At 43.5% G+C, this 26,202-nt stretch overlaps 1 protein-coding gene across 5 annotated transcripts in view; it reads left to right on the forward strand.

The window, feature by feature from the left end:
• Positions 1-26,202, forward strand: part of taok3a (TAO kinase 3a) — a 100,315-nt gene that overhangs the window by 57,515 nt on the left and 16,598 nt on the right. For 4 of the 5 annotated variants that reach the window (XM_041901647.2, XM_041901651.2, XM_041901648.2 and 1 more), the window contains 12 exons: positions 7,589-7,821; positions 10,012-10,083; positions 10,725-10,826; positions 11,406-11,451; positions 12,110-12,206; positions 12,955-13,068; positions 14,318-14,409; positions 16,394-16,487; positions 20,815-20,896; positions 23,033-23,200; positions 24,029-24,223; positions 25,433-25,564. In XM_041901647.2, the coding sequence (XP_041757581.2) occupies positions 7,690-7,821; positions 10,012-10,083; positions 10,725-10,826; positions 11,406-11,451; positions 12,110-12,206; positions 12,955-13,068; positions 14,318-14,409; positions 16,394-16,487; positions 20,815-20,896; positions 23,033-23,200; positions 24,029-24,223; positions 25,433-25,564 (1,326 nt within the window). In that variant the 5' untranslated portion in view covers positions 7,589-7,689. Of the gene's footprint in view, positions 1-4,272; positions 4,336-7,588; positions 7,822-10,011; positions 10,084-10,724; positions 10,827-11,405; positions 11,452-12,109; positions 12,207-12,954; positions 13,069-14,317; positions 14,410-16,393; positions 16,488-20,814; positions 20,897-23,032; positions 23,201-24,028; positions 24,224-25,432; positions 25,565-26,202 lie in introns of those variants that run through there. The other variant, XM_041901650.2, reaches the window with a different exon arrangement.

Raw genomic sequence — 26,202 nt, forward strand, 5'->3', positions numbered from 1 at the left:
TGATCATCCTTGAGATGTTTCTACAACTTTATTGGAGTCCACCTGTGGTAAATTCAATTAATTGGACATGATTTGGAAAGGCACACACCAGTCTATATAAGGTCAGAGGAAAAACCAAGCCACCAGGTCGAAGGAATTGTCCGTAGAGCTCCGAGACAGGATTGTGTCGAGGCACAGATCTGGGGAAGGATACCAAAAAATTTCTGCAGCATTGAAAGTCCCCAAGACCACAGTGGCCTCCATCATCCTAAAATGGAAGAAGTTTGGAACCAGCAAGACTCTTCCTAGAGCTAGCCGCCCGGCCAAACTGCGGAATCGGGGGAGAAGGGCCTTGGTAAGGGAGGTGACCAAGAACCCAATGGTCACTTTGACAGAGCTCCAGAGTTCCTCTGTGGAGATGGGAGAACCTTCCAGAAGGACAACCATCTCTGCAGCAATCCACAAATCAGGCCTTTATGGTAGAGTGGCCAGATGGAAGCTACTCCTCAGTAAAAGGAATGACAGCCCGTTTGGAGTTTGCCAAAAGGCACCTAAAGACTTTCAGACCATGAGGAACAAACAAGATTATCTGGTCTGATGAAACCAAGATTCAACTCTTTGGCCTGAATGCAAAGCGTCACATCTGGATGAATCCTGGCACCATCGCTACGGTGAAGCATGGTGGTGGCAGCGTCATGCTGTGGGGATGTTTTTCAGCTGCAGGGACTGGGAGACTAGTCAGGATCGAGGGAAAGATGAACAGAGAAAAGTACAGAGAGATCCTTCATGGAAACCTGCTCCAGAGCGTCCAGGACCTCAGACTGGGGCGAAGGTTCACCTTCCAACATGACAACGACCCTAAGCACACAGCCAAGACAATGCAGGAGTGGCTTCAGGACAAGTCTCTGCATGTCCTTGAGTGGCCCAGCCTGAGCCTGGACTTCAACCCGATCGAATGTCTCTGGAGAGACCTGAAAATAGCTGTGCAGCAACGCTCCCCATCCAACCTGACAGAGCTTGAGAGGATCTACAGAGAAGAATTGGAGAAACTCCACAAAATCAGTTATGCCAAGCTTGTAGCGTCATACCCAAGAAGACTCGAGGCTGTAATCGCTGCCAAAGGTGCTTCAACAAAGTACTGAGTAAAGGGTCTGAATACTTATGTAAATGTTATATTTCAGTTTTTTATTTTTAATAAATTAGCGAAATTTTCTAAAAACCTGTTTTTGCTTTGTCATTATGGGCTATTGTGTGTAGATTGAGGGGGAAAAAACGATTTCATCCATTTTAGAATAAGGCTGTAACGTAATTTTTTTTGGAAAAGATCAAGGGGTCTGAATACTTTCCAAATGCACTGTATATTCTGTACAGGCTTCCTTCTTTTCATTCTGTCATTTAGGTTAGTTTTGTTGTGTAACTACAATGTTGTTGATCCTAGGGCTGTTGCAGTGACCGTATTACCGCCACTCCAGCAGTCATGAGTCGTGACCACAGTAAACTTCTAAGTGACCGTTGAGTCACGGTAATCTCCTTTTATGCACTCTGGACACGTGTTAGTAGTATTCAACTTGCTAACGATCATCAGGTCGCTAATGGCCTGGTACTCAGGGTTCTATTGTCCCTCTAACCACTCTGACATCAATGCAAATGATATTGAAAATCACATCAAACACATCATCAAAACAGTATATGCTTTTAAAACTCACCTCACTGTGATTGATCAATTTGAAGAAAGAAGTTCAACAACAGATTGAACCTGAGTGGAAAACATGGTCGTTGTGGATGTTGTTTCAAGCCTAACACAACGAAAAGGACAGCGCTTTTTAAGGTGATGATTAATTCAAACACCCGTATGCATATTAGCGCTTATGCATGAGCATGGAGCTATATATATTTTTAACCTTTATTTAACTAGGCAAGTCATTTAAGAACACTCTTATTTACGATAACAGCCAAACCCTTCCCTAACCCGGACGACGCTGGGCCAATTGTGCGGCGCCCTATGGGACTCACAATCACGGCCGGTTGTGACACAGCCTGGGAACGAACCAATGAGGTGCCTTAGACCGCTGCGCCACTCGGGAGGCCCAAGCCCAAAATAAAACCTGAATTAAAATAATGATTGTGCTGTTATACATTACATAGCCTAGACATGTTACACACGGCAGACTTTTTTTTTTTTTTTAATGATTGAATGTCTTTGGTACATAATTGGTAGCCTAAATTAAACACATTCAGAGTTGGCCTACAATTAAAGTGAATTTGTATTTGATTTTGAATAGCCTAGTAATAGGGCATGTTATATATTTTCATCATTAATAGGCTGACATTACCTTTAGCTACAGAATATCTCACCACCGTGCGTTTCCATCTGCTCCCCTCTTTCCTTCATTCCTTTCTAAAGGGCGCAGAAAGAGGGGTTGTCAACAGTTTAATTTATGTTTGGTTGTGAAAACATCTTACTGTTGATGTTCCCGGACAGATTTAACTTGGTTTCCCAAATTAAGCACTGAGTAGCTGCAGGAACAGGGTTGGAGAGCCCATGGCATACATAGTTTGGGCGGAATATCACCTGTCACACAGCAAGAGGCTGCATGCTCCTCAAACAGTGGTTGATACATGGAGTGAAATAACCAGAATAGTCTACCTGACACGAGTGGAAAAATGAACCGGCGGCAAAGTGGCCTCCATTCACTATTCCAGTAGTCTTTTTTTTCCTCCTGCTCCTGTTACTTCCCGTTTTGATAATGGGCCATTCTAAATAAAATTACAATTACATATTAGTAGATTATGAGAAAGTCGCAAAAAAAGCTTACCTGTTCCTTGCCTCAGGCTGCACACCTCAAGTGATCATATAAGATTAAATTGAGAATAGTCTGATGGATGAAAATATGATCACTTGAGGTGTGCAGCCTGAGGCAAGGAACAGGTAAGCTTTTTTTGCGACTTTCTCAAATCAATAGCCTACAGCCTATGGCATGGTGCATAGCCAGATAACATACAATAGTCCAACTCATATTCAGTTCTTCTGAAAGTACATTTTCTTCATATCATAATGTTTCTTCAGACCTGCCTAAAATAACCATTATTTATTTTGTTAAATTGATTTATTATACTTTTTTAAATGTAGATGTTCCAAAGGCGAGTATCAGCTGCTTGTATGCGTGGAGGCCTGGAGATGCTAAACGTGTTTATGTTAATTAACGGTCAATTACTGTGAGACCGGCAGTCATTTGCATGACATTAACTGGCTGACAAAATGTCATGACCGCCACAGCCCTAGTTGATCCATCCTCAGTTTTCTTATATCACAACCATTCAATTCAGTAACTGTTTTAAAATCACCATTGGCCTCATGGTGAAATCCCTGCGCTCGTACCTTCCTCTCCAGCAACTGAGTTAGGAAGGATGCCTGCATCTTTGTAGTGACAGGGTGTATTGATACACCATCCAAAGCCTAATTAATAACTTCACCATGCTCAAAGGGATATTCAGCGTCTGCTTTTTTTATTTTTACACATCTACCAATCGGTGCCCTTCTTTGTGAGGCATAGAAAAATGTATTTGTGGTTTAATCTGTGCTTGAAATTCACTACTCAATTGAGGGACCTTACAATTATCTTTATGTGTACAGAGATGGGGTAGTCATAAAAAAATCATGTTAACCCCTTTTCTTGACGACATTTCAGGTTAATTTTTTTGATGAATTTCGAAAATGTTCTAGAAACAAAATACCACTGACATTATGGGGTATTGTGTGTAGGTCAGTGACACAAAATCTAAATGTAATACATTTTAAATTCAGACTAACACAACCAAATGTGGAAAAAGAAAAGGGGTGTGAATACTTTCTGAAGGCACTGTACTATATGCATCCACTCATTCATTCATGTGGACACAAATGCATGCATGTGCACTCCCTCATATACACGTGAGCCGATTTATATACACACACACACACACACACACACACACACACACACACACACACACATAATCTAAGCCGCTTCCCTAATCACCTCCCTTAGCACAATGGCATTCATAGATCCACAATTATTCCCCAACACACACACACACACCAAACGCCAAACGGTGTAAGTGGGTAGTGGGTGGACGGGGGAGCAGTGGTTGAACCAACCCAACAGCACTGTTACAACCTGTTGTTGCCTCGTTGCATCATATCACATATTCCTACCGAGGAGCGGGAGGAGTGGAGCGGGAGGAGAGGAGCTGGAGGAGAGGAGCTGGAGGAGAGGAGCTGGAGGAGAGGAGCTGGAGGAGAGGAGCTGGAGGAGAGGAGCGGAAGGAGAGTGGGGAAAATAGAGGGATGAGAGATGGAAGCGAAGTGTCCCTAGAGTGAGCATGTGACTTCTTAATTTGCTCCATTTCTATCTCTGACCCTCTTCCCTATATCCTTCTATCACTCTCATTTACACTGAATTGACAAAACTCCACTTCAATCAGTCTAAATGAAGGGGAGGAGACAGGTTAAAGAAGGATTTTTAAGTCTTGAGGCAATGGACATGGATTGTGTATGTGCCATTCAGAGGGTGAATGGGCAAGACAAAAGATTGAAGTGCCTTTGAACGGGGTATGGTAGTAGGTGCCAGGCGCACCGGTTTGAGTGTGTCAAGAACTGCAACGCTGCTGGGTTTTAAACGCTCTACAGTTTCCCGTGTGAATCAAGAATGGTCCACCACCCAAAGGACATCCAGCCAACTTGACACAACTCTGGGAAGAATTTGAGTCAACATGGGCCAGCATCCCTGTTGAACACTTTCAACACTTTGTAGAGTCCATGCCCTGACAAATTGATACTGTTCTGAGTGCAAAAGGGGGTGCAACTCAATATTAGGAAGGTGTTCATAATGTTTTGTGCACTCAGTGGCTTTGAAATCTTTGAAACCCACGTGGGTAAAATCACTGATGCTCGCTCGCTCGCTCTCTCTCTCTCTCCTTTATTTTCTCTCTCTTTATCTCACCTCTGCCCCCTCTCTTCCTTCTCCCCTCTCTCTCACATTTCTCTCTCTCTTTCCTCTCTCTCTCGATCTCTGTTCTTTTGTCTGGTGGAAGCTGTGTATCCAGATTGAGCAGGGGGTTTACGTCAGGTTTTATTTGAAGCTCTTACTGAAGAGGTTTGAGCTCAACAAGATGAGAGGGGAGACAGACAGGGATGATGCAATGAAGAGACACACACACACACACACACACACACACATTTGGAATACTTTATTTGGATTCACAGTAAAGCCTATAATCATGGAAACAAAAACACTGTCTACACACACACACACACACACACACACACACACACAGTGTGTTTTCCCTGTTGGCATGTCAGAAGGGCCAGTGAATGATTGCAGGATCTTTGAATACATGGTGTTTTTCTATAGCTAAAGGGTGTATTTATCGTTCTAAGTAAGGTCTATAACAGCAGAGGCCAGTAAGAAACATGGCGCCAATTTCATTCGGAACAATCTGACCATGAACTGCGTTAAGTTGCCAGTAGTTTACCCATTCCTAACTCTGATATCAGTGGTGGAACGAATCAATGTTTAAAAAAAGGTTTCAACCCATATTTTCCACGGGTATTACATAGCAGTAATAATGTGAGTTGTATGTTAGAAGTGCACTTTAGTTGAACAGAGTGACGCTATAGCAAGAATGTAACACAATGCACAGTATTGTAATGTACACATTAGAACCATTGTACCCAGGCTGTCATGCATTATGGATACTTCCTACACATCCTATCGGTTTTTCACACCGTAGCCTATTCATTTGTCATACCATCGTTCAGGCGTGAAGTCAACTTAATAATAATAATAATAATAATAATAATACGTTATATTTGTAGAGCATTTCATTTACAGATGTAAATCATAAAGCTCTTTACATTGAAAGCAACCATTTAAAATAAAAACAGGGTTTTTGATATATTGTTGTATCGGAAAAGAAGATATACCTCTTTTAAGATGGAGCTCATGAGAATTATGATGACGATGTTGAGTGTCTGTGTGTTACTGTCTCTGCCTGTGTACACTCTGTGTGTGTGTTTTTCTGCCTGTGTAAAGAAGTGTTTGTGCGTGATCATGTGGCCCTCTGCTCTCTCTGTGTGTGTGTGTCCGTGTGTGTGTGTGTGCATCCCAGGGGAGAACCCCAATCTCATTGAAGCCATGGAAGTTGAAGACCGACTGCGGTACTGCAGGCATTGTTAGCAGAAAACAGGATCCCCCATTATACTGAATGGAAAAAATTTCAATCTTCGTGTAAATTGAAACAATTAATTGAAGACAACTGTGGTACCAATAATTGCTTCTAATACACCAGATGTATGTCCTTGAACCGATTTATTTTAAAATCGAACACAGAAGTTATAAGGATAATTTAGTTACTAATGCCAGCCTGCAGTACCCCGGTCGGCTTTCAACTTGAGTTATTCAATGAGAGGGGGCAGCAGTGAGCTAGCCTGCAACGTCACTTCCTGCAATAGCTCAAACTGCGCATGTTATGTCTCCATGAGAAGCAATCTTAACCGATTTCATTTGGCTTCAATGTGCTATTGAGTCTTCACATAGGACGCAATGGTGTCACGTGATCGATGGCTTTGTCCATTCATATATACAGTCATTGGTGTGTCACTAACTGGAGCATGGCTCAGGCTGTATGTCACACGCTTGATGGCCTGGCTGCAGCTTGGTGACTCACAACAGCCCTACCTGCTGCTGCTGCCCTGTGTTTCCCCGAGTGTCCCCCCGAGTGTGTGTCCAAGTGTGTGTGTGCGCATGTGTGGAAGTGATGCACCAATGACTCACGGTGATCGAGCTGTCCAGTGTGTGTGTGTGTGTGCGTGCGTGCTTGTGTGTATTTTCCCCCGACTGTGTGTCTGATCTTCTGCTTGGATGAGCAACAGGAGCAGACAGTGAGCAGTCCATGCCATACCATCTCCTTCCCTCCCCTCTACCCTGCCAACTGTTCACGTGACACACACACACACACACACATGCAGCGTGTAATTCCTGGAAAGAATCAGGTTATATGGGGATGAGTAGGATATGGAAGCAGACAAGGTTGAACTGATTCAGTCACTTGATCTGACTGTGTGTATATGCATGTTTGTGTTTGCCTGTAGGTCCTGATTGTTAATGTAATCTCTATGTTGTGTGTAGGCGTACAGTAACTCCATCATAAACGTGTGTGTCTGCGACATGGATCAGGCCATTCCTAACAAGCTGCTTAAATACCAGCCCCTCGTGTCATGCCTCGGCTATCAGTGCAAGCTCGCTGTCCCGGCCATGTTCACAGACTGACAGTACGTGGCCTTCAGATAGCAGGCCTGCATAAGACGAAGCAGCTAGCAAGTTACTGCTCCGTGTCAGCAGTCATGGGCAGCCTTGCTGTGTGGAGAAGATGCTATCTGTTTCCTTAGGTGTCCCGATATCCCTGTCCTGAAATGTTTGAATCCTTATTGTATGAATTATGATTTGTGGATTCATAAAGTATTTCATATGTTTGTGTGTGTGTGTCTGCGTCTTACATCCAGGTAGTGATTGATCGTAAATGCTGTCTCTCTCTATCTCTATCTATCTATGTTTCCTCTCCTCTCCAGGTGGGTATGGTAAATGCCTGGCGCGTGGATGAGGAGGAGCAGCTGCAGTGAGGTGGAACACCACGGTAACCACGGTACCGTCTAGCCCTGCCCACCCCACCATGCCCTCGTCCACGCGGAAGGGACCGCTGAAGGACCCCGAGCTGGCCGACCTCTTTTTCAAAGATGACCCCGAGGAAGTCTTCTGTGACCTGCACGAGATCGGCCATGGCAGCTTCGGGGCTGTCTACTTTGTGAGTAGGACCTCAGGGCTGGATACTAAATTGAGATATGTTTAACTCTGTATTACTGGGAGATATTTCACAATAAATTGTGTATTTAGATAGTATTTGAAGTTATTGGCCAACCATTGGACAGGGACTATTTCTTTTCAGTTTCTCAACCAATGGAGATGCTTTAATGGCGATTGTCAATTGAAAGTGCCATTTAGTCCAGGACTAGTCTTAATCTGGGTCTGGAAAACTGGCCCTGGTCAGTGTGTATTATATGCATTGGGTTATTGAGTGCAATCCATACAATTCACTGTCAGGATCATGTTAGACACCCAGTCTAGCTGTCTGTGGCTATAGATGTCAGTCTGTCTGTGGCTATAGATGTCAGAGTCCAGGGACAAGATCACTCGCTCTCTCAAGGTTGTCTAATAATAACTCTGCTGCCATTTCTGTTAAGTTCTGTCTCTCTGCTGCATTTCTTAATCTGTTCGTCACTAATGACATAAAGCCTTTGATTCTAAATCAACACAGAGAGGGAGGATGAATCTGCTAGCACCAATCCCTCCATCCTCCTCCTCCCCTCCCTTCACCCCTCTCATCCCTCCCTCCAGCCCTCTCCTCCTTTTCCTCCTCCTCCCCTCCCTCCGTCCTCTTCCTTTCAACCCTCCCTCCATCCCGCATTTTCCCCAATCCCTCTCTTTCCTCCTCCTCCTCCACGTCCATCATCCCTTTCCTCCTCCCCTCATCCATCCCCCAGCCACTCCAGATGCAAGGCTGGGGGGAAGAGGGATAAACTGAAGCCTTTCCTCCTAAGACAGCTGTTCTCAGGATTAAGTGGCGAGGCCAGCTGGTGATGGATAGATGGATAGATGGATAGATGGATGGATAGATGGATAGATAGATAGATAGATAGATAGATAGATAGATAGATAGATAGATAGATAGATAGATAGATAGATAGATAGATAAATGGCATATTATTATTATTATGGATGGATGGATGGATGGATAGATATATAGATGGGCAGGCAGGAGATTTTACTGGGCCTCGGTTGACTGGCATTAGTGCTCCTCTATATCCAGTCATTGAAATATAATTACTAGAATGGGAAATGGTTTTAAAGGGGCAATCTGGGATTCGAAAAAAAACAGCGGTCAATGGCTATGTATCAATAATTTAAAAGACCGAAATGGATATACCAATCCCAGATAGCCCCTTAAAGTGTTCCAGTCAAATTTCTAAAGTCTGAAGGGATTTGCCCATTTCTAGTAATTCTATTTATTTGGCTAAATATCAACACATACAGTACTTTGAGGCCATCAGTCTTGTCTGGCTGATTTGGCTGGCTATGATGAAATCATGGTGCCTTTGTGGTCATTGATACACTTCTTCTTTACCCGCTGTGGCTAGGATAGCTAACTGGGAGTGTTAGCTAGCAGCAGTGGCTATTTAATAGCTCTACTATGCATTCACATTCCTTCCAACCAAAGGCATGTGTATGGGGGGAAATTACTGGAATGGGGAACCATTGATGTTTATATGAGGAAGCCATCCATGTGTTCTAAAAGCCTTAGAGGGTTTAACACACGCAATGTACTACTTACTGTGTGGTTAAGTGCATAGCTAACTAGCTAGCTTCTCTGTTGAGTTGCTTGTTTCCTCTATGCTTGTTTTCCTCTATGCTCATATCTGTAACTACAGGGAGTTTCCTGTGGTGATCAGATTCTGTCACATATGTTTAGTATCGCCATCTTTTGAAGAGACAGTTGATTCTTGTTTCCCATTTACCCTAATTTGACCCAGAGCCATATATAGAGATTGGCTATATCTCAGTCATATGACCTACTTTTACCAGTTTTCGGCTACCAACTGGATTCTAGCCAGCTGTCAAATATAGGCCTATATCCTGTATCCAGACTAGTGCTATGTGTTTCTATAAGAAATGCCTGTTCTCGCATTCACCCTCCTCCCTCTCTCTCTCTCCTCTCTCTCTCTCCTCTCTCTCTCTCTCTCCTCTCTCTCTCTCTCTCTCTCTCTCTCTCTCTCTCTCTCTCTCTCTCTCTCTCTCTCTCTCTCTCTCTCTCTCTCTCTCTCTCTCTCTCTCTCTCTCTCTCTCTCTCTCTCTCTCTCTCTCTCTTCTTCTCTCTCTCTCTCTCCCCCCTCTCTCTCTCTCTCTCTCTCTCTCTCTCTCTCTCTTCCCCCTCCCTCAGGCCAGAAACTCCTACTCCAACGAGGTGGTGGCCATCAAGAAGATGTCCTACAATGGCAAACAGACCACCGAGGTGAGAGGACTGCAGCCTTTTACTCATTTTAAACACAAGTTCAACTAATTTACCACTGTCTGCTTTATCAGTCACACCTCAGGCCTTGAAACAGAGGTCAAACAAGTTGAGAGGAGAACTAATACAAACATTTTGAACTCCCTCTCAAACTCGGCCCACTATGGCCAATGGGACGGTCACACCTCAGGACTTGAAACGGAGGTTCAGCATTCCATGGACAGTCCCTTCCTCTGGCCACTATGATGGTCACAACTCTGTATCTTTGAAATCACAACCTGGCCACTGGAATGGTCACAACTTAGGCCTTGCAGCAGAGGTCAAATGAGACAAGAGGACAACTAACACGAACCCTTTGAAATTACACACTCTTCCCACTGGCCACAGTATGGTCACACCTAAGGGCTTTAAACAGAGGTTCAACATTCCCTGCGATCCACAAGGCCTTGGGTTGAGGTTAGGGTTGGGGTCAAGGGTTGGGTTCAAACTCCTCTCTTGTGTAAATGGAACTGACCTATCCATAAACCCACTGCCCTGGCCAATATGTCAGGGTCAACATGCTGTGAATAGGGCTCTTTGCAGATGTGTTGATGCTGTTGACACTTACACTCTATCTCTCATTCTCTCCCTCCTTCTCTCCTCAGAAATGGCAGGACATCATTAAGGAGGTCAAGTTTTTGGAACAGCTACGCCACCCAAACACCATTGAGTACAAAGGCTGCTACTTGAAGGATAACACTGCCTGGGTCAGTGGAGTGTGGCAGAGCTACCAGGGAAACCCGTTTTTTCCCCCCTCTTCATCAGGCTGTTTCTATCTTTCAACTCTTTCTTTCTTTCCATCTCTCTCTCTCACTCTGACTGTGTCTCTCTCTTTCTCATATAATCTCTCTCATTCTCTTTCTCTCGGTCTCGCCATTTTCTATATCTCGCCATTTTCTATCTTTCCCATCTTTGTCTCTCTCTCCATCTCTCTTTTGCATAGTTTCTCTGATTCTCTGTCTTTCACCGTTTGTCTCCTTCTCTAAACCCCCTTTTTACAATGTGGTTTATGACATGACCTTTTAAAATATGCACCAACCACTCCAGTGTAAAAGTCGTTAGGAAAATCTCTTTGCACTTGACAGCACTTTCTTCTTTTTGGTTTCCACTACCTCTGCTATGATGGTAATAAATGAGGCTTTCCTTGTTTTTGTCTCTGTCATTATGTAATAGATAATTTGGGTTGTTGGTAATTTTTTTAAGGAGGCAACTCTCAATCCTGGGTGTGTTTTTGGGTGTCCAGTTGTGTCTCTGACCTCTGACCTTTCTCTCTCTCTCTCTTCCAGCTGGTGATGGAGTACTGCCTAGGCTCCGCATCAGATTTACTAGAGGGTGAGTACACACACTTATACACCTACACACACACACACACACAGTTCATCCAAAGAAAAGTTATAAAATCGCAATGAAAATATCTGAGTACTTTCTGAGCATGTGCTCTATAAATCCATTAGTAATGCAATATTCATGGTAAGCAAGGAACCTTTTCTATCTTACAGGGCATGTAATATTCCACTGTGAATGTTCTTGTTCAGGGTCTCCAAACATTCCGCACCTTGGCCTGAGTGATATATTTAGCACTTCTGTTTGTGTCCCGTCTTGGCTGTCATGGAAACCGTTTTAAAAAGCCATGACAGTTGGTTGGTTTTGACCTATTTGACTCTAAGGCAAGGCGTCGCTCTGCTAGCCTGGTCACAGATTTGCTTGTGCTGTCTTGCCAATGCCAACTCCTATTGTCATTAAGTTGGTAAGGCCGCACAAACAGATCTGGGACCAGGCTATCACTCTGCCAGAGCAGCAATCCACCCACAGGGAATGTGCTTCATAACCCTTTTATTCCAACCCTGTTAGACTTTACACATTTAACAGATGCTTCTGGGGTTTGTTGTTGTGTGTCATATCAGGAGGGCAGATTGCTTGTGTCTCTAGATATCACTGACGGTTTTCTCCCTTGATGTGTTTTTCTCTTATTTTTTCCCCTCTCTTCCAGTTCATAAGAAACCGCTCCAAGAGGTTGAAATTGCTGCCATAACCCACGGTGCCTTGCTAGGACTGGCTTACCTACATTCCCATAATATGATTCACAGGTGAGCTGTCGGTCTACCTGTCTTCTATCTTCCCCTTCGTTCAAATGTTTGTCATCAACAGATTAAAACACGTTTGAGCTGATGCTCAGATGATATTCGTGGTGCCTCTGTTCTCACTGTTAGGTAATAATAAACTCATCAGAGATAACGTTCTTAGAGTTGTCATGTCTGTATCTGCCAACCCTAATCTGCAGTTCAACGTGCATTCCAACAAGCCCTCTTCATCACTTATGGAAAATGTTACGTGAAACCCTTAGAATTTTACCACCATGGCCCATAAAGACAAATATTACTGTTTTACCATGTTAAAAGTTATGAAACCAAAAGGAAAGAAATAAGTATATTTATTCACCACATAAATTAATTGAGGTTGTATGCCTCCCAAAGTACAGGCCTAAATAAATGTGTGCTCCGCTCACTGTTTAGCTGAGCTCAAGGAAATGTCTTTATTAAGCTTGAGTTATTTGCATTTCAACCTGACAGTGCGACAATCTTTCCCTTTCTTTCCGCTTTTAAACGCATCACTATCAAGTCACATTGTCATATGCACACCACATTAGACGCTAGAGGCTAGTGGATATGCAGGTATATGCATGAAAAAGACAGACGCCAGTGCACTTCAAACGTATCACTCCCAAGAGAGGTAGCCAATACATCTAAAGTAGCCCGTATCACTCTGAACCATATCCCACCACCCTGTTCTAACCCTGTTGTCTGTGTCATCGCTTCTTTTTTTCTCTCTCTCCAGAGATGTGAAAGCTGGAAACATTCTGCTAACTGAGCCAGGCCAGGTCAAACTGGCAGACTTCGGCTCTGCCTCCATAGCCTCTCCTGCCAACTCCTTCGTAGGAACACCTTACTGGTCAGTACCTACCATTTGAAGGTAGAGTCAGCGATATGACGTAGATGCAGAAAGTAAACAGCATAGTGGGTACATTTCTGCAACAACTAAGAGCGTTGAAGCGCGAGGCTCAACTTCTCCACTGTTTTGGTCCCGTGGCTACCACGTTGTAAAAGTATGAAGCGAGCCCGTGCACATGCGTATATACTGTGTGTGACTGTGTGGGAGGTTTTGTACACTCAGTGTATTCCTACATGATTAGCACCTCAACACCAACACCTTACTGGTCAATATCTTAACACTGACGCAATGTAAAGCTATATCTTGTATTGTATTTGTATACTCTTGTATTTAGCTGTTATTTACCCAAGTTAGTCTCATTGAGACCTTGTCCAAAACTTCTCCTTTGTGGGAGTACTGTACCATACTTGTCAGTACCTAACACACTACAATAGGGCTTTCCTCCCCAGAATGCACATTTTTACATTTTTAAATTTTAAATTTTAAATTTTAGTCATTTAGCAGACGCTCTTATCCAGAGCGACTTACAGTTTAGTGAGTGCATACATTTTGGGTTTTTTTTTATATAAAAAAAGAAAAAGAAAAAAGAAAATCATACTGGCCCCCCGTGGGAATCGAACCCACAACCCTGGCGTTGCAAACGCCATGCTCTACCAACTGAGCTACATCCCTGCCGGCCATTCCCTCCCCTACCCTGGACGACGCTGGGCCAATTGTGCGCCGCCCCATGGGTTTTCTTCCAGCCCACCACTATCACATTTGATTTAACTACTCGAGGCCTTGACGATTAGTTGATTCATTGAATCGCATGTTCTGCTGGAACACAAATGTGGGAAGCACCGGGACCAGATGGCTATGTGTCATAATTTACAACTATTTATTATGTTATAAAAGCCACTGGTCATTCACATAGAAACCCTCGTAGTAACGCTGGAGACAAACATATAAACAAGCATATAAAGAAAACAGGGAGAAATCCCAGAACACTGTGTCGATTCTCCTGATACTCTCTCTATTCATGATACTCAAAGCTCACAGTGTGCTACTTGTATCCAGCCAGGCAGTCACGTTAATTCGACACATAACGTACGCCTTCAGTCTTCCAGCAGCACAGTACTCAGATCTGAGCTGCTAGCTAGGCTATCACTGCATACCAAAGGGACTTTAAGGTATCCAGGCTTAACAGATTATGAATTTCCACAAATGTAACAGTGGTGGTTAATTACTGACGTGTGTGTGTGTGTCCCAGGATGGCCCCGGAAGTGATCCTAGCGATGGACGAGGGCCAGTATGAAGGGAAGGTGGACATCTGGTCCCTGGGAATCACCTGTATTGAACTGGGTTAGTGTACATCTGTTTTTACTGTACCAGGCTTTTCTCAGTTTTTACTGTCTTTCTTACATTTACATTTCAGTCATTTAGCAGACGCTCTTATCCAGAGCAACTTACAGTCAGTGCATTGGTACATACAGTGTCTTCAGAAAGTATTCACACCCCTTGACTTTTTCCACATTTTGTTGTGTTACAGCCTGAATTAAAAATTGATAAAATGTAGATGTTGTGTCACTGGCCTACACACAATACCCAATAGTGTCAAAGTGGAATTATGTTTACAAATCAATTCAAAATGAAAAGCTGAAATGTCTTGAGTCAATAAGTGTTCAACCCCTTTGTTATAGCAAGCCTAAATAAGTTCACGAGTAAAAATATGCTTAACAAGTCACATAATAACTTGCATGGACTCTGTGTGCAATAATAGTGTTTAACATGATTTTTGAATGACTACCTCATCTCTGTACCCCACACATACAATTATCTGTCCCTCAGTCGAGCAGTGAATTTCGAACACAGATTCAACCACAAAGACAAGGGAGGTTTTTCAATGCCTCGCAAAGAAGGGCACCTATTAGTAGAGGGGTAAAAAAATTAAATAAAAGCAGACATTTAATATCCCTTTGAGCATGGTGAAGTTATGAATTACACTTTGGATGGTGTATCAATACACCCAGTCACTACAAAGATACAGGCGTCCTTAATAACTAAATTGCCGGAGAGGAAGGAAATCAGGGATTTCACCATGAGGCCAAACAGTTAGAGTTTAATTGAGGATGGATCAACAACATTGTAGTTACTCCACAATGCTAACCTAAATGACAGAGTGAAAAGAAGGAAGCCTGTACAGAATACAAATATTCAAAAAACATGCATCCTGTTTGCAACAAGGCACTAAAGTAAAACTGCAAAAAATGTGGCAAAGAAATTATGTCCTGAATACAAAGCGTTTTGTTTGGGACAAATCCAACACAAAACATCACTGAGTACCACTTCATATTTTCAAGCATGGTGGTGGCTTGTCATTGTCAAGGACTAGGGATTTTTTTTGGGATAAAAAGAAACGGAATAGAGCTATGCACAGCCAAAATCCAACAGGAAAACCTGGCTCAGTCTGCTTGCCAACAGACACTGGGAGACAGTCATCTTTCAGCAGGACAATAACCTAAACACAAAGAGTTGCATACCAAGATGGCATTGAATGTTCCCGAGTGGCCTAGTTACAGTTTTGACTTAAATCGGCATAAAAATCTATGGCAAGACTTGAAAATGGCTGTCTAGCAATGATCAACATCCAACTTGACAGAGCTTGAATAATTTTAAAAGAATAATGTGCAAACATTGTACAATCCAGGTGTGCAAAGCTCTTAGAGATTTACCCAGAAAGACTCACAGCTGTAATTGCTGCCAAAGGTGATTCTAACTTGTATTTATGTAAATGTGATATTTCTGTATTTCATTCTCAATACACAAGGGGTATGAATACTTTCTAAAGGCACTATAGATACTCCTCTTTGCTCCCTGTAGATCATTATCTTGCAACTAGTCCACTCAGCTTCTAGCACAGACACTATTTTGGACATCTCAGGAGGCATCGTTACTTGTTAGGAAAATATACTTTTTATGGCCTTTCCAGAATGTCAAAGAAACAAACAGACATAGCTAGACCATCCTGGACTTCCCCATTTAGAGAGAGCAATGACACACTCTTGACAGACTGACACATGACAGTTGATTCACAATGTTGCTCAATCATGTGTTTGTCGTGTGATTACCATGGCCCCATATGCATTTCGGACACTACATGTACACACATAGACACACACAGAGAGAGAGAGCGATAAAATAACATTGTCTAGGTTAAAATTATATCTTATCTTTCCTCCTGGTCAACCAGATATGATAACCCCCTCTCTTTCGCTCTCTTCCTCTCTTTCTTTACTCCCCCTTTCCATCTCTCGCTCTCTCTCTCTCTCTCGTTCCCTCTCCAAAGCGGAGCGCAAGCCTCCCCTGTTCAACATGAACGCTATGAGTGCCTTGTATCACATTGCCCAGAACGACTCTCCCACGCTGCAGTCCAACGAGTGGTAAGTCCTCACCATCCCTCTGCTGAGCTGTGTGACCACACAAACACACACCCTCTCAAAGCCCAGGAAGTCCCAGTCTGTCTCTTATGTAATTACCTGAGGGGCTGAGCTGAGGCCTTTCCTATTTAAAGAACCAAGCCCCAGGCTAAACTCACAGGCTACTACTGCACTGTACCACACACCAAACCACACTCTGCAGACGGGAGGGAGGGTGAGACGGATAGATGGAGGGAGGCAGAGAGAGACAGGGATTTAGACAGACAGACAGACAGACAAATGCAGCTCTGGATTGAGCGAGGCAGGGAAAGCGAGGCAGAGACGGGGTGAGAGAAGGAAGAGAGAGACAGAAAGACGGGCGGCAATCACACTAGCCCCCCCTCTTTCTGGTGCTGTTGATGCTCTTTGAACTTAGAGTGGGATGACTGCCATAGGAGGAAGATCCAGTCAAACATGACTCTGTCAACATTTACAATGTTATGATACTACAGCCAGTGTACTTTTATTGGCACAGTATAGTATCGCACCATAAAGGTTGACGTGGGTGCAATGTTGTACTCTATTGGACCCAAATACTGATGGATATAGAACTTACAGTTGAAGTCGGAAGTTTACATACACTTAGGTTGGAGTCATTAAAACTCGTTTTTCAACCACTCCACAAATTTCTTGTTAACAAACTATAGTTTTGGCAAGTCGGTTAGGACATCTACTAAGTAATTTTTCCAACAATTGTTTACAGACAGATTATTTCACTTATAATTCACTGTATCACAATTCCAGTGGGTCAGAAGTTTACATACACTAAGTTGACTGTGCCTTTAAACAGCTTGGAAAATTCCAGAAAATGATGTCATGGCTTTAGAAGCTTCTGATAGGCTAATTGACATAATTTGAATCAATTGGAGGTGTACCTGTGGATGTATTTCAATGCCTACTTTCAAACTCAGTGCCTCTTTGCTTGACATCATGGGAAAATCAAAAGAAATCAGCCAAGACCTCAGAAAAAACATTGTAGACCTCCACAAGTCTGGTTCATCCTTGGGAGCAATTTCCAAACGCCTGAAGGTACCACGTTTATCTGTACAAACCATAGTATGCAGCTGTCATACTGCTCAGGAGGGAGACGCGTTCTGTCTCCTAGAGATGAACGTAATTTGGTAAGAAAAATGCAAATCAATCCCAGAACTACAGCAGAGGACCTTGTGAAGATGCTGGAGGAAACAGGTACAAAAGTATCTATATCCACAGTAAAACGAGTCCTATATCGACATAACCTGAAAGGCCGCCTAGCATGGAAGAAGCCACTGCTCCAAAACCGCCATTAAAAAGCCAGACTACAGTTTGCAACTGCACATGGGGACAAAGATCCTACTTTTTGGAGAAATGTCCTCTGGTCTGATGAAACAAAAATAGAACTGTTTGGCCATAATGACCATCATTATGTTTGGAGGAAAAAGGGGGTTGCTTGCAAGCCGAAGAACACCATCCCAACCGTGAAGCACGGGGTGGCAGCATCAATACTTCCAAAGTTGTGACAAAATGGCTTAAGGACAACAAAGTCAAGGTATTGGAGTGGCCATCACACAGCCCTGACCTCAAACCTATAGAAAATGTGTGGGCAGAACTGAAAAAGCGTGTGCGAGCAAGGAGGCCTACAAACCTGACTCAGTTACACCAGCTCTGTCAGGAGGAATGGGCCAAAACTCACCCAACTTATTGTGGGAAGCTTGTGGAAGGCTACCCGAAATGTTTGACCCAAGTTAAACAATTTTAAAGGCAATGCTACCAAATACTAATTGAGTGTATGTAAACTTCTGACCCACTGGGAATGTGATGAAAGAAATAAAAGATGAAATAAATCATTCTCTCTACTATTACACTATTACTCTGACATTTCACATTCTTAAAATAAAGTGGTGATCCTAACTGACCTAAGACATGGCATTTTTACTAGGATTAAATGTCAGGAATTGTGAAAAACTGAGTTTAAATGTATTTGGCTAAGGTGTATGGAAACTTCCGACTTCAACTGTATATGGCTTTAGGAATACATTCCTTTCAACAAATAGAGGATCTATAATACAGCTAAAACAAGTGGAAGCCTGCGTCACTCTTTCCGAAGTGATTTGCCTGAAGGTGTAAGTGTTGCATTTTTTCCATGTTCCTTACTGAGAGAATCGATTGTGTGATTGCGAAACTAAAATAATACAATATTTGACTGTCTTTTCAGTATGCAAAGATTATGCATATTTTGACAAATTAGCATTAAAAGCAAGCCTTAGTCTTGTACTGAAGAGAGTGTGTGAAGCAAGGTTATGGTCCTCCCATAGAGGTACAATTTGATTCGTCTTCTATTGAATTCACACACTGTATACACACACAAACACACACTAGTCAGTGTATTGTTGGAGGTGTTCCAAAGAGGCCTCTGGCATTAGCCTCTCTCATTAGCTGAGACTAGTTTAAAATGTATACAACTATGTAGACCAGGGTTCTTCAATTCCGGTCCTGGAGGGCCGAAACACCTCTGTTATTCATCCTCTCCTTCTAATCAGGGGCTAATTCAGACCTGGGACACCAGGTGAGTGCAATTAACTACCAGGTAGAAATAAAAAACAGAAGTGTTTCGGCCCTCCAGGACTGGAATTGACTTTCAATAGCACAGACAACATGATGAATAGCTACAGAAGCACCCCGGCTTTACCGTGACTCTATGGCTTGAAAGTGGAAAAGTGGATGTACATTCACTACATTGTATTTATTTGGACAGTGAAGCTAGAACTTTTAATTTGGCTCTATACTCCAGCATGTTGGATTTGAGATCAAATGTTTTACCATTTTCGAATTGAAAGCACTTTATGTATCTAGTCCTACCATTTGAAGGTATCATAGGTACTTGGACAAATTTACTTATAGTGTATTAAATTTAGTCCAAAGATTAGTATTTGGTCCCCTATTCCTAGCACGCAATGACTACATTAAGCTTGTGACTTTACAAACTTGTTGGATGCATTTGCAGTTTGTTTTGGTTGTGTTTCGGAGTATGTTGTTCCCAATAGAAATGAATGGTAAATCATTTATTGTGTCATTCTGGAGTCCCTTTTATTGTAAATAAGAATATAATATGTTTCTGAACACTTCTACATTAATGTGGATCCTACTATGATTACGTATAATCATTTAATGAATCATGAATAATGATGAGTGAGAAATGTACAGAGGCATAAATATCATACCCCCCAAAGAAAAATGCTAACCTCCCTTGTTATTGGTAATGGTGAGAGGTTAGCATGTTTTACATTTACATTTTACATTTTAGTCATTTAGCAGACGCTCTTATCCAGAGCGACTTGCAGTTAGTGAGTGCATACATTATTTTTTTCTTTTTCATACTGGCCCCCCGTGGGAATCGAACCCACAACCCTAGCGTTGCAAACGCCATGCTCTACCAACCGAGCTACATCCCTTGCGGCCATTCCCTCCCCTACCCTGGACGACGCTGGGCCAATTGTGCGCCGCCCCATGGGTCTCCCGGTCGCGGCCGGCTACGACAGAGCCTGGATTCGAACCAGGATCTCTAGTGGCACAGCTAGCACTGCGATGCAGTGCCTTAGACCACTGCGCCACTCGGGAGATGGGGGCATGACCTTTATGCCGCTAACTTTCTCACTCATCATTATTCACGATTCATTCATGATTATCCCTAATCATGGTAGCATCCACATTAATGTAGAAGTGTTCAGAAACATAATCTATTGTTATTTACAATAAAAGTGACTCCAAAATGACACAATACATTATTTACCATTAATTTCTACACAACCAAAACAAACTTCAAATGCATCCAACAAGTTTGTAGAGTCACAAGCTTGTTGTAATCATTGCGTGCTAGGAATCTGGGACCAAATACTAAACATTTCACTAAATTGAATACACTTTAAGTGAAGTTGTCCAAATACTTGGAGGGACTAGATAAATAAAGTGTGTTCATTTCGAAAAGGTAAAACTGATATGTATGAAAATACCTTAAAATGAAAGGTTACATTCTGTACTGTCGCCTCGTATAAACGTTTTAGCTTCACTGTCCAAATAAATACGTAGGGGAGTGTATATATTCCTACATTGTAGTAATTTAGCAGACACTCTTATCCAGAGCGACTTACAGTTAGTTAATGCATTCATCTTAAGATAGCTTGGTGAGACAGCTATTGCCTTTTATGCCTGTCTAATCATTGTTGTATTCTGTTTTCTTCCAATCCTTCCACCTCTCCACCTCCACTCTACCTCTCCATTGCTCCACCTCTCCATCCCTCTATCTTTCTACAAGGTCTGACCCGTTCCGGAGCTTCGTTGACTACTGCCTACTCAAAATTCCTCAGGACAGACTTTCGTCGGGGGAGCTGCTGCGGGTGAGTGCACTTCCTGTTATCTCTGACAGAGGCTGTGACCTCACTTCCTGTGTAAGTCTCTCAAATACTATCTGGACGAATGTGTCCAAAATGGCACCCTATTCCCTAGTGAGAAGGGGGTTAGGGTTTTGTTGTTAAGCGTTTTTGAACCCTTTTTTTTTTTTTTTATCTTGCGCTATAGTACACCTGGTGTTGGAGGTTCATAAGACATCCATAGTGTGTGTGTGTGTGTGTGGACTCACTCTAAACATTCTGAACATATCCCCTTGACACACAATGAAAGCTAAAGTCAGACTGACTGTCCCCATAGACCCATGTGTTACAGTACAAGAGCACAGTCAGTTGTGTGTCAATGTATTCTGCCAGCTAGCCTTTGTTTATACATCCTGATTGGCCAATCCACTGTTAATCTGTGTGTGTGTGTGTGTGTGTGTGTGTGTGTGTGTGTGTGTGTGTGTGTGTGTGTGTGTGTGTGTCTGGCCGTGTAATGTAGAGTTGATCTTTTTGTTTGTTTGGCCGACAGGTAAGCCTATTGGCCTGCTAAGAGTTTTATGTTCTTGGTTGGTTGTCACGCTCTCTCACTGGCCTGTCGGTCTTACCTGGCTGCCCAGGGAGGGGTTAGTGGGCTAGAGGGGATGAGATTGTGGGGTCTGGAGCTCTGGGGAGAAGTAACCCTTGTCCCTTAGGTGCAGATCTAGAATAAGTTTTCCCTCTCCCAAATCCTAACCTTTAATTATTAGTAGGGGAAAGGCTAAACTGACCTTAGATCAGTGCCTAGTAGGCAGCTTGCTCCTAATCTGAGTCGGGGAAGGGGGCATCCAGATCACTGCCCCTGATTAATACAAACACACACACACACACACACACACTCATTGCCCTCTGCCCCTCTTTGAGCTCTTTAGGAGAAATCAGGTCACTAATCTCTTTCCCTTCAGGTTCCACTTCCTCAATATAGAGGCAAACTTCGCTTCCCATACTCCTTTAGTCCTACACCCAACCAAAACTACACTACTACCCTGTCCCCATGATCTTTGGAGAATCACATGGTTGGGTGCATGCATCAAAAAAATGGGGGAGGAAAATGTTGGGATGGGGGGGAAGGGAAGGGAAGAGAAGGATGCGAACCGTCGGTCCGACTCCGTTCATGGTCCCCAGGATTGGGGTTTTTGATTTCCTTTTTTCGGGAAGGGATTACTCTGAAGATTAGTCCTCCATCTCTCTCTTTTCTATCGCTCTATCTTTCTCTCTCTCCCAGCCCCCTGGTCCATGGCAGCTCTCGTTTTCTCTCACTCACTCGTTCGCTCCCTCTCTCTGTCCGTTTGTTTGAAAACGGGAAAATGTTTCATCTCTATTTCCAGAGTATGATGTCATCCTTCTGCTTCTGAATCGGAGAGTCCATTACATTACCCCAGCCAGCATCTGTCAGATAGAAGGAAGGTGTGTAGGGAGAGACATGCATTGTTTCAGCCCCCAAGTGGTTGCATATATTGCATTTCCACTCAGCAGCCAATTGGCTAATTTATTTTTTATGAATGTGTGTTGAGTGCAGTTGTGTGTGTGTGTGTGTGTGTGTGTGTGTGTGTGTGTGTGTGAACACTCTATAGGATGGAGTATTTCATATATATACTTTTTTTCTTTTTTTTCTGGTAAGCCAGCAGAAGAAACTCAAATCTAGGTTGAATAACCCACAGGCGCCCTCTAGTGACCAATGGGCAAAGAGCGAGAGAGAGATGTAATGTCCTCTGAAATAATAATCACATGGAGTATTGATATATTATTGATATAGAATATATGTTAATAATACCATGGATTTATAACATGAAGTAACGGCTGTGTTATAAAAGATAAAACATTTAAGAGGTCTTCCCCCATTTTGTGGACCTGTTTCTACACTTACCCTGACTACCCTGTCAACATCCTCACAGTTTTTTGGTACATATCTCACATATTTACATACTTTATAATCAGACAGACAGTCAAACAGACAGACACTGTGTATAACTTCTGACCTCTTTCTCTCCTGTCCCCCTGCAGCATGACTTTGTGTATCAGCATCACCTCCCTCGGGTCCTCATGAACCATAACCCTGACCTCTAACCTCTGACCTCTAACCTCTGCCCTCTCTCCTCTCCCCAGCATGACTTTGTCCGTCGGGAGCGTCCCCCACGGGTCCTCACGGAGCTCATCCAGAGGACCAAGGATGCGGTGCGGGAGCTGGACAACCTGCAGTACCGCAAGATGAAGAAGATCCTCTACCAGGAGAAACACAACGGACCCATGGGGGAGAGCCAGGAGGAGGAGGAGGTGGGTTTAACACCACTTAAACAAAATATGTTCACCAAAGACAAAATGGGTGGCATGTATTTGTACTGTATGTGTGAGAATAGATTTGCTTCTTGAGTGAAGGAAGGTTTAAACCTCAACTGAACTCCTATTCCTGTTTGGCACAAAAAGGAATAACTGTCACGGAGGAGGAATAGGTGTCTCAGAGGTCAGAAAAGGTTGACATGGAGAAGACACCTGTTCTCCTGTTTACCGGTCATGAACCAGGCCCAAGTAGCACACACAAAGTAGCCACTGGTGTAAATTACGTGATATCCAGAGAGACGGTCCAGGTCAGGAGCTGGACAGAGGAAAAACTGTCACTGCTAATTTCCCAGAATTTTTTCTGGCTTTTTGTCACCATCAAAAAGCTCTGAATAAACATGTATAAAGAACAGATTTCCAGACAGGATGTGCTTGAGGTAATTTTATTTGATTCCCTGTGCTAGGTCCTGCCTCCGACACAGACACACACATACAGTAAATAAATGGGTTGCCTCATAGCCTCATTAAGCTTGCGACCTTGATACAGCAAAAATAATGTCCTGCAATTGAGGGCAACACATTCAAACTCATGTCAAATTGACCATTAACCCCCATTTGTCTCAATGCGGTCCATTTCACCTGGATAGACAGACAGACAGTAGCTATGTCCTACAGTCATGTCGGTCTGTGTGTCTGTCCTAACCGGATCAGTATGCCTGAGTGTGTCACACAAAACCGAGCGTGTGGCACAAAAGCATGTATGTGTGTTTCCCACAATTCCCATACTGAAAACTGATCCCCATATCCTGATTCTGTACCCTCCAGGAATCTGAGCAGGCCAGCTGTAAGACGAACAGCCTGGGCAGTAATCACTCCGTCCCCAGCACCTCGGTCAGTACAGGTAGCCGGAGCAGCAGCATCAACAGCATGCAGGAGGTCCTAGACGAGAGCTGCTCCGACATGACCATGATGCACCACGACTACGACAGCACCCTCGAGTCCTCCGCACACACCAAGAAGGTAACACTGACAGAGGGAGAGAAACACACACACACAAGCTAGCATACACACACGTGCGTATCACGCGCACACAGCAAGAAGGTAAGACTCATCTGGCACTATCAGTGAACCTCCAGGTAGTCACCCGCTCCAACCCTACTCACGTTCTCAAGAATAGCACAAACAAACAGGAACACGCATGCCAATAAGGTACTGCTCATCTAGTCCCCTCAGCCAGCAGCCACCTACACCAAACTTCAACCCACGTCCTCAAGAATGACAGCTCTCAGGGGTGCGTCAACACATAAACATAAAGACTCGTACAAAGGAGTGAGCTTCTGCACTATTCCCTCCAACCCACGTCTAAAGAAACACACAAACACACACAACCAACCTCTCTGAGGTAATCATATAATCATACTGTTCACAAATAAACCCATCGCTGTTAAACACTGACACCATGGAAACCAGACACATTTTTCACCCTCCAAAATCCTGCTTAGCTTGATTCCTATAAAAATATGCTCCTGATAGACACACACACACACACACACACACACACACACACACAGAGAGATACACAGAGCCAGAGTTCATCACTGCTGTGAATCACACCCTCAGAACAAAGATGCCCTCTCTTCTCCTCTCCTCTCCGCTGGCGTCTCCATGCAGGCTGAGGGCTGATGTTGACACACTGCTGAATGGCTGAGATTCACTCTGAATACTCTTTGTCTTGGGCATCATAGCACAACACACACACACACGCTTCAAACAGCAGCAGATTATGAGATGCCATTCCTCATCTTTAGCCACGTCTTGTTCCTTGTCTTTGTCTATGAATCTGCCTGCAATGACAAACTGTTATTAAGAATGTCACTTGGTGTCTAGGTTGACGATGTGTCACAAGACGACCGTTGGGGATAGCAGAACATGAGGAGGTGACAGACTATTGTCTGTCTATAGATTATAGTTCATTTTCTTAGGACATGAACTGAGCACAATGTGTTGTAGTGAAGTGCAGTATTGGCATTATGACTAAAAAGATTACAAACCCTCCAGGTTTATACTCTAACCATCACACTTTGGGTTAAGTTTAATCCAAAACATGTTCACTACCATCCAAAAGTGCACCTGGATTTTGCAATTTTCTCATCTCATTCTGTGCACTGTGAAAAGTAATACTATTGTAGGAACAAGCCATGAAACTCAGTTTCTCTTCTCTTTCGTCAGGACCAAGGGTATAACTGGGATGATGGTCTGAAACGTGAACACAGGCCAGAGCTGAGACCAGCCTCCTCAGACAAGAGCCAGGCACACACATACCGCCACAACAACTTTTCTACCATCAAATCAGCATCGCTGGTAAGGGTCAACACACCTCTCTCTCTCTCTAGCTTCATCTCTCTCTCTCTCTCTCTCTCTCTCTCTCTCTCTCTCTAGCTTCTCTCTCTCTCTCTCTAGCTTCATCTCTCTCTCTCTCTCTCTCTCTCTCTCTCTCTCTCTCTCTCTCTCTCTCTCTCTCTCTCTCTCTCTCTCTCTCTCTCTCTCTCTCTCCTGTGTCTGTCTGTCTGTCTGTCTGTCTACTATCCACCATCAAATCAGCATCGCGGGTAAGGGCTAACATCATAGTTCGCTCTCCCTGGGTGATACCAAGTCTCCCCCATTCTCTGTCCATCTTTCCCTCCCTTTTTTCCTTTGTCGTTCTCTATTTCCCTTTGAGTTTCTGGCTGTCCTTGTCTCTCTAGCTTCCTGTTTCTCTCCCCTTCCTCATTCTTCTCATTCTCTTCCTCTTGTTATCTCTCTCCTCTCTGTACTTTCCTTCCTGTCCTCCCTCTCTTTATTATTGCTCTCGCTCCTCCCTCCCTCCCTCTCACTAGACCCCTTTGTCTTCTCCCGGTCCTTCACTATCCTTCCGTTCGCCTTCACCTCCTCTTCCCCTCCCTCTCCCTTCTTCTCTCCTGTACTTTCCCCCTCACTAATATCACTCTCATACCCCCTCT

Source organism: Coregonus clupeaformis, chromosome 16 (genome assembly GCF_020615455.1).
Source record: "Coregonus clupeaformis isolate EN_2021a chromosome 16, ASM2061545v1, whole genome shotgun sequence".
Classification (NCBI taxonomy): domain Eukaryota; kingdom Metazoa; phylum Chordata; class Actinopteri; order Salmoniformes; family Salmonidae; genus Coregonus; species Coregonus clupeaformis.